This window comes from Calliphora vicina, chromosome 1 (genome assembly GCF_958450345.1).
Source record: "Calliphora vicina chromosome 1, idCalVici1.1, whole genome shotgun sequence".
Taxonomy (NCBI): Eukaryota; Metazoa; Arthropoda; class Insecta; order Diptera; family Calliphoridae; genus Calliphora; species Calliphora vicina.
This window is the reverse complement of record NC_088780.1, coordinates 105,906,860-105,916,608: the sequence shown is the minus strand read 5'-3', so window position 1 is coordinate 105,916,608 and position 9,749 is coordinate 105,906,860. Positions and strand designations below refer to the sequence as shown.

General features: G+C 27.5%; 2 protein-coding genes across 2 annotated transcripts; one reads left to right on the top strand and one right to left on the bottom strand.

Annotated features, from left to right (window-relative positions):
• Positions 1 to 5,222: 5,222 nt before the first annotated feature.
• Positions 5,223 to 6,520, bottom strand: Sec20 (vesicle transport protein Sec20). The gene is made up of 2 exons (XM_065505418.1): positions 6,314 to 6,520; positions 5,223 to 6,251 (listed from the first exon to the last, which is right to left on the bottom strand). The coding sequence occupies exons 1-2, from the start codon at positions 6,392 to 6,394 to the stop codon at positions 5,625 to 5,627; spliced, it is 708 nt and encodes a 235-aa protein (XP_065361490.1). The 5' UTR covers positions 6,395 to 6,520; the 3' UTR covers positions 5,223 to 5,624.
• Positions 6,521 to 7,200: 680 nt separating this feature from the next.
• tex (THO complex 3 homolog tex) lies at positions 7,201 to 8,459 on the top strand. The gene is made up of 4 exons (XM_065505406.1): positions 7,201 to 7,356; positions 7,416 to 7,511; positions 7,582 to 7,866; positions 7,930 to 8,459. The coding sequence occupies exons 1-4, from the start codon at positions 7,267 to 7,269 to the stop codon at positions 8,422 to 8,424; spliced, it is 966 nt and encodes a 321-aa protein (XP_065361478.1). The 5' UTR covers positions 7,201 to 7,266; the 3' UTR covers positions 8,425 to 8,459.
• The last annotated feature ends 1,290 nt before the right edge of the window (positions 8,460 to 9,749 follow it).

Below are 9,749 nucleotides of genomic sequence, written 5' to 3'. Positions count from 1 at the left end.
GTATTTTCACTAGAGTTGCCAATATTCGTTTCATTCGTTGTTCCCGAATATAATGTTTTAACCTAAAGTTAAACTGACAGTTTTCAGACCAAAAAAGTATGGTAAAGTACTTTTTTTATTTTTATACCCTTCACCTTCGTGAGAAGGGTATATCGAGCCCTTTTCGCAAAACGGACGTAAGCGACATGATATTAGATTTTCTTTTTTTATGGAAATCGATAATTTAGGTCTATTAACATCATTCCTGAAAATTTTGTAACTTAGATGCCATAGTTTCAATTTTACGAGAAAAATAAAAAAGACGTAAGTACACATTTATTTTCTATTTGTGAATTTTGTAATAGCAATAAAATATATGAAATTTAAAAGAAAATTTTGAACATATTAATGTGGTACAGTTAAATTCCCTCTTTTTAAAAAAAAAACCGACATAATTTTATTAATATTATAAAATGTGTAACGGAAAAAAAGACGTAAGCGACAAAAAATCGGATATAGTGTATATATGAAATTGATACAAACTGCATCCTATATCTCAGATATAATAATACTTATTAACGGAGTTTTACCATGGCCTACTCCAAATATATAGCGGAGTCGATTAAGCCATGTCCGACGTATATAAGACCATAGTAAGTTGGACCAACAATGTGTCAAAATCGGAAAAAATATTTTTTAACCCGAATTTTTTTATATATGAGAAGCAAAAAATCGCCAGTCGTGACGATTTTCTTCTTTATATTAATCAATCGTCAGTCGCCAGAATTGACGATGAAAATATTTCAGATAAATTGCTTTTAAGTAGCTCAAGCACTAAAGTCGAGGAAGTATCATACAAATCACCGGGCCATTTTTTTGTACTTTAATGAAGAATATGTTATTTATTGAATTTAAGGACGTTTTCACTAAAAATACAAAAGTACTTCGTTTTATTGATTGTACCTACTGCTTTTTTTCGTTGGTGTACTTTTTGCCAATTCAATATCTGGCTGCCCTAACATAAGTTGACTTTTTGTTAATTTTTGCATTATCTTATATTTTGGTTTTACTATCATCATTATTTCGCAAAATACATTTTTTCAAATATCTCATATCAACAACTAACATTTTGCATCCCCAAAATTTGTTTAATAGCATGTGAATAAATGCCTTTTATAATCACACCCTTTTGAGAGCATAATTTTAGTGATGTTTCATCTCTTTCTCTTTTAAATTCTCTCAATTATTGCAATAAATTGGCATGAATCAGGAATGGAAAATAAAGAGTTTGAAATGTTACAGAATCCAAACCCATGAGCATTTCTTGAGCAGTTGAAAATTAATACATTGTTAATGGCATTCTTAAGTGATAAGATTTAATTACATTATTATTAAAGGATTGACACTCTCTACACTACCATTTGCTAGTAGGATCTCCGATGTATTTTAAACTATTTGAGAGAAAGGCAGTTTTTTATCAACTCTATAATTGCACAAATTGCATATTTTTAGAAAAAGGAATAAAAAAATTTTCTGACTTTTATGTTTTTTATTTATTTCGTAAGTAAATATTTTTTAGAAACTGAAGTGGGAAAATTAATAAAATTAAATCTACTTATTTAATTATTAATTGAAGAATTACCCCCATATTCATAAACAGTTTATAAACTTATCAAAGGTTTATAAAACAAATTTTGTATGGACATTTTTATTTGATAAACCTTTGATAAATTTATAAACTGTTTATGCATATGGGGGTTAGGCTGTACGTCCCAACACTGATCTGTATGTTGGTATGTTGCAACATGTTTGACATTGTGATCAAACATCAGCGATGTACAACCAAAAAATAATGTTTTTAGTGGTTGTTTTGAAACATTTAATTAAACTAGATTGTCATTAATATAACCATTAATGTACTTAGTCATTAAACATTTTAAAACTATTTCTTATATTTTTTAAATTCGGAAACTTGTGACTGACAAAATTAAAATCTTAGATCAGAATTACAAAATGTCAGCAATTCATTACATAAAACCATTCCCAATAAATCAAGTCGTATAACTTCATTCAATATTTAATTTTATTCATTGTTGACTTAATTCATAATGGAAATAATTATAATAAAATTCATTCAACTTTGAATGGTTAAATTTTTGTAAATTTAAATCTGAGCGCGGACTCATGGAAAAAATCTAATCTAAATTTAACCAACTATTTATTTTTATTATAAATAAACATATTAATAAGCTTTTTATTAATGAATTTTAATTAAACAAATCTTGAATGATTCAGTAAGGACTGAATTCTATAAAGAATGAATTCTCAAAGGAATGCATTCAATACATTTGATGTACTTAAGAATTAAGCTTATTAATTCGTAGTGAATTCTTTAATGTAATGGTTAACATATTAAATATAATTTGATTTTGAAAATGGAATTAAGAAATATATCATTTTTAGCCAAAAAATCTCGACTTAAAAAAGCACGGTTAGGGCCTTTCTATATTAAAGTAACGATAATATATCGATTTGAGACTATCATAAATGGAAAAAAGAATGTTTATATAATTTTGAAACATACCAATCTTTATTTTTTAAAAGTACATTTCCAACTTGTTTCGGTTCAATACAAGTAAGCTTTGTAAGGTAAATTTTAAATTAAAAATCCATTAATTTATTTATGTGACATTAAAATATAATATTACTGTAAAATATGGCCATTATTATAAAATATTTGGTCGAAAACCTTTGTTGTTAGTACCTTCTTTATTTTTATATACATAATTAATTATGTATTTAAAACTTGTAAAATAATAAATAAATAATAAATATGACCATGTATCATTTCATTTTATAATAATTTTGATTGTATACTTTTATACTTTATTTCCTACATGGTCTCTCTCCCACTGAATTTGTATAAAGTCGCATTAAATATGATTCTCTGATTTTTTTCCCAAGAACAATAACCAACCATGAATGGACCTACAACTCTAAGATCAATTGATGAGGCATCAAAACAACAACAGAAAATAGTACAAGGCAAAGTCTTATCAGTTTTATTTTAATTGAAAATATTATTTATTCTATTATTTTTATTGTTTTGTATAGGGAAATCCATATACAGACTCAGTAATATAAAAACAGTCATACCTAATATACATAGTAGAGAAATTCATTAACTTACAGAGACATTGCTCATAGAATCTAAACAGGAATTCAAATAAGTAGTCTTCATTAAGAGTTTGTTTAAACCACAGCCCGCCAACAATGAAATTAATTTCATTTTTGTTTGTTTTAATACTTTCGAGTGTAATTTGTGTAAAAAGTTCACAAATTTTCACTAAACTATTTGGCCAAGTTTTGACACCACAACAAACACGCTATTATAATGCTCATTCCTATCAGTATCCTGCATCACCGTATCAGCAATATCCCCAAAATGCCAATGGATATTATTATCAACCGCCATCACCACGAAGACAACAAAGACATCGCAATAGTCCGATAAAACAGGAAAAATCTTATAAGGATATTTGTCATATGGTTCATAACGATGGCTTTACAAATCCTGGAAATGTACCAAAATGTCCCTTTTGAAAAAAAAAAAAATATTTTGTGATAAATGTAATTTTATTTATTAAACTTATGTATATGAAAGTAGTTTGTAGATTTTTATAATAAAAGATTTTGAAAAATAAAGTAGGTATTTTATTTTTTATTCTTTAAATTAATGTATTGTTTTATAAATAAACACACAAAGACGAAAAATATTAATCAAAAAATATATTTTTGAACCTTTACTCTTCTGAATTCAATAATGTTTGGTATACATGTTTTCCATGGCCATAAACAATTTAAAGTTTTTATACTAGTTCAATATTCATATTTTTTAATATAGATGCATTCAAAAAACCTTTAGTAAAACTGTTAGTCAGTTTAGATCTCATATTAAAGCTAATAATGAATCTTAGAATTTTAAGTTTTTCTATCAAAACAAGATATAGCTTAAAAAATCATCATTAGTTAAAGGATATCTCAAAAAAGCCATCTTCCAAAGATTTTACTTAAATATGAGTCATTGCACCATCAAATACAGAAATTTTAAAAAATTTAAAAGAAATTATTATAAACTATTTATCCTTGAATGTTTTACTCAAAAAGAATCTCGAAATTCATGTCCTTAATTTTTGAATTTTGTTTTAATTAAAATAAGTTTAAACTCTTGGGAAAAATATGCCAACATTGGAAACGGGATTCTAATGATGTCATAGTTACTTTTTCTAACTATATAGCTTATTTTATAATAAAATCTTACTTGAGAAGGATATTTTTATTCAATATATAAAATATAAGAGTTGGCCATAATCGTTCATTTTAATGATTGATCATTTTTGTTCACACCAAATAAATTCTTTTTTTCTTTCTGTTCAGTTGTTAATTTTTATCTTAAACGATTTCTGTGTGAAAGTTTTTTTAGAGAGTGGAGTGAACAAATTGAACACTCCAAGTCAATTACAATTATTTTTAATAATGATAAAAACAAAAAGGTAATTTAATTAATTTCAAAGAACTAAATGCTATTTAAAAAGGTAAGTTTTAAACATTTACAGTAATGTCAAACAAACGAAGTAAATGAAGTGAATAAAAAGAACAACACTGGACAACTTCACACTGTTCAATATACAGAATTGTTGAATTGAATTTGTTCATTCATTATCATTTTATAACACTTTTTCTAAATTATATCTAAAATATCACCCAATAACTTAATAGTTAAAGACGAATAATAATGTCTCCATATCGAGAAAAACAGAGTGATAGAATATATAAGTATAAATCTATATAGACCTTTAAAATAATACGAAATTTTGCGAATTTAAAATGTTTTAACATTAAATTTTGTATGACCATAAAGAACCAACCAGTTTTAATAAATTTGGCAGGGGTAAGTTCCGATGCTTTGTAGACAATTTTTGTTTCCTTCCTATTAAAAAAAATATTTTTCATAAACCCACGAATTTTACATAAACATCTTTTTTAAAATAGGAAGGATCTTTTTAAAACCATACTTTATTCAAAATAAAAAATTAAATACTACACAAAAACCAATTATCTAACTATTTTTGATAGCAAATTGAAATATTTTTCAAGATAAATTGGCATGACCATAAATAACCAATTTTAACAAATTTGGGAGGGGTAAGGTACGATGCGATGACGAGTGACAATTATTGAAATTAAATTTTTTAAATAAATAAATATAATCATTTTTTATTTATAGTGTACATATGAAAAAAGCGACATATTTTGATAATTTAAAATATTTATTTAAATTTAAGACTATTATTTTATAAGCATTAGTTTATAGTATTAATATTTTAAAATTTAGGTTTATCTTTACTACACATTAGAAATGCATACACTAAAACAATAATCATTTAAATATTCCCTAAACAAAACAATCTGGAAATAAAGGTATCATATCCGCTCAGCGTGGAAAAGAAACCCTGAGAGGCCAGCCTTCAATAAAATTAAGAAACAAACACATTCAGCAACTGTTATACAGACCAACATATCTGTTATAACATATATTTTTTAAGCCATATTCAACTATTTATAGCAATTTTTTTGAGCTCAGTCTAGAACAGTCTCTTTTGTACAATGTAAAAGACACAGGCCAAAAAGAATGCAAATGCAAAGAACAACAACATTTTGTCGGTGCACTCACGTCGTCCATATTTCTTAAGCAATTTTCCAGATTGTGAAATTGTGCCAGCTGTATTTTGTAATTCATCACGAGTGGCTTCGACATTTTGTGAGGAAGCCACCAGGGTCTCCAAAGTGATGGCACTTTTTTGAGTGGTCTCGGATAGATGTCGCGAAATAGCCAACATTTTTTCAGTAACATTATTTTCCTGTGATACTAGATTGCTGCGATTATGACGTGTCGCTTTTCCACCACTGCCGTCAGTTGTTGCATTGTGACGTTGCCTTAAATCGGTTTCTCCTGTTATGGCCATCAATTCCTCACGATTGGCCTTTTCGATCTCCAGCATGGTGGCTACATTAGCCTTACGGAACGCTTGTAAAACTTTTGAAAATTGTTCCCTTTGTGTGTCAACTTCTTTCGATAAAGCCGGATCACCGGTGTCTCTTGCCCAATCATTTAATCGATCAATATTTTTCCGTAAAGCAGCTAGTTTAGCTCTACCAGCCTCGTTCAATGCTTCCAATTCATGTATAGAGCCACGATATGATATTATATCCTTAAAATGGATTGAAAATCATGATTATTTGCTATGAATCAGTTCACTTGAGTTCACCTTACCTGTATTATGGCCTTTGCCTGTAGATTATTATCTATCAACTCTTGCCTTATGGACTGTAGAGTATATTTTTCAATATCCATTTTGGAAATTATTATATTTTTGTTTAAATTTTCTTTGTTAATTATATTTTTTCAAAAAAATAAATCATTGGCAAAATCAACAAAATAAAACAATAACAACACATCGACACGTCTAAAGTGACAGTTTGGTTGTCGAAAACAGTGTTGTTATGCTTCGAAATAAACATTAATCGTTTGTGAGATGGATAGATTCATACAAACACAAAATAAATCGAGGTAATTTATTTTTAAATAGAAATTTTTATTATATATTGCAATAGGTAATTAAAAAAATACATTTTACCTAAAAAATATGTGGAACAAATGAAAATAATAATGATATTACGAAATAAATAAAATAAAAAATAGTTCAAGAACAGTTTATATTTTTATAATTTTTTTCTGTTAATATTCATATTTTCTGTATTGCAGGCCTTCGGCCGGGAGAAGGGACTTAATACTCTAGGGTGTATCAAACACCGGCTTCACTAAAATCACTTTTTCTATATATCAATATTTTCTGAAGTACTGTCATATAAATTCAATAAGAAATTTTTGGTTCACAATAGTACCATATTATATATCATATTAAAGGTATTTGAAGCATTATGATTTTGATTTATGCCCTATTCATATTTTATCAAATACTTGCATATTTACAAATTTTTTACATTTTATTTACTGTTTAATTATTTTTATTAAAAGTGCGATTTTATTCCAATTAAAATTTAAAAGTTTGGCAGCTCTGCATAAATGTAAACAAAACAGCTGGCCACACAAAACGAACTGTCAAAACGGAAAGCGGCGTTTTTTGTTGTTTATAGGAGAATTTATTTTGCAATTTAAGTAAATTTGAGATAAATTTTAATATTTCTATAAAATATTCGTAAAAAATGGGTCGTACTAATGCCACAGTAGATGAACTAAAAAGTTATTTTAAAACTCACAGTAAGGTTCGAGAACAAAAAGCCCACACATCAAAGGTAAAGACTTGGAACAAATTTTAGAGCACAAATTTGTAAATACATTTTTTTTCGGAAAGGTACATTCTGTGGGATGGAGTTGTGATGGAAGACGACTGGCATCGGGATCTTTTGACAAGACTGTAGCAGTATATACTTTGGAAAGGGACAGGTTGGTGAGTATTTATATTTACATACGATATTTAAGAAAAGGTTAACATCTCTGCCTGTCTTTAATTCTTTAAGAGCAAAGAAAGCACATATCGTGGTCATAACGGTTCTGTGGACCAGCTATGCTGGCATGCTACCAATGCTGATCTATTAAGCACTGCTAGTGGTGATAAAACTGTACGCATTTGGGATATAAGAAGCGGTAAATGTTCATCGGTTACAACCACTAAAGGGGAAAATATCAATATAACTTGGTCACCAGATGGTAAAACTATAGCTGTGGGCAATAAAGAAGATTTGGTAACGTTTATCGATACTAGAACAAATAAGATAAGAGCTGAAGAACAATTTAATTTTGAGGTAGCTAAAATCAGATTTATATAAAACATTTTTATAAATTAATTATCCTAATTATAATTGCAGGTTAATGAAATAGCTTGGAACAATAGCAGTGACTTTTTCTTTCTTACCAATGGCATGGGCTGTGTCCACATACTAAGCTATCCGTCTTTAGAATTACAGCATGTCTTAAAAGCCCATCCCGCCACTTGCATTTGCATAGAATTTGATCCCACTGGCAGATATTTCGCCACTGGTTCTGCTGATGCTTTAGTATCTTTGTGGGATGCCAACGAATTGGCCTGTTTGCGTGTTCTTTCACGCTTAGATTGGCCCGTACGTACTATATCATTTAGTCATGATGGTAAACTTTTGGCTTCTGCCTCTGAGGATCTGATGATCGATATTGCTCATACGGAGACGGGTGAGAAAGTGGCAGATGTTTCAGTGGACGCTGCTACTTTTACTGTGGCCTGGCATCCAAAACAGTATTTACTAGCGTATGCTTGTGATGACAAAGACAGCAACGATCGTAGACGTGAGGCGGGTAATCTTAAAGTTTTTGGTTTTCAGGAGTAATTAAGATTTAATCAATAAAATATTTTGACAAAATACATACATTTTTAAATTGCAATTATTTTTCATTTTATGGCTACGTATTTTTCAAAAGGGGAATTACAATATGTTTTGTGTTATTATTTATTTATTTACAATTTTATTTTTGTAGTGAAAGAATGTAAAAAAAAAGAATTTTCAATAAAATTGAAGAAAATGTGAGTATATTTACATTTTAAAAGGAATAAAATAAGAAAATTGTGTGTATAAAACAATTGTTACTGGAAAATCGTTCATTTACTTTTTACTATTTTTGAGAATTAAAGAGAGTAATTTTGTATTTACTGGGAAAGTAAATGAACAGACCTAATATATTATGCATATTAATTCGAACATTTTAAGGGTATTTTAACAAACTTTATGTATATAAACTTAACGGTCCACATAGGTCCCAAATACAATTTTGTTGGCCAAAACTTTAAAACTGTATTTTTTTGTAATTGTTGTATTTTTTCAAAAAATTTTTAAAAATAAGACTTTTTGTAACCAATTTTCTTTTAAATTTCAAACAAAAAAACTTTTCTAATTTCTATCTTATTTTTATCAAAATTATTATAACCTATTTGTGACCGATATCCAAAACAAAATATAATATTTTTGTCCAAAAATTATTAAATGATTGCAAAAATATTTAATTTCTTAAAGACGCAATAATTCTCAACATATCAGTGTAATTTCGTTTTTTTTTATGGGGAAATAGTTTGGTTTTTGTTATTGTCTTTTCAAGTTTATACACAAAATGTTAATCAATGATTTTCAGTTTACAACAGTCAACTCATTATTTCACTTCTGTTAAAACGTTTTTATATATTCTTTATAATAACTTAATAACTAATAAAAAAATTATATCTAAATTCTTTATAATAACTTAATTACTAATAAAAAAAAATTATAAATATTAAAATAATTATTATCTAAAAATGGTTGATGAAAAATATGATCACATTCTTCATACATATTTTTATTAATAACTCTACTAAAATATTCAAAGTTTGTTGTTTGGCAAAAAAAAAATTAACTAGAAATAATAATATTCAAACCTTTTCCGATAATAACTTCAAACTAGAATTAATATTCCATTCATTTTGGTAATGGTAATTTAGGACTCACTTATATTATTAATAAAATTTAAGAAACTTGAGAAATACACCTTCAATTATAACTGAAATATGTTTTATTGTAACCTTATGTTTGATTTCAAAATTACCCACGATATATGTATTTACACACGATGTGGGAACACTGGCCTGAACTCTGATTCTACACACAGTTGCTACACAGCAAGGTTG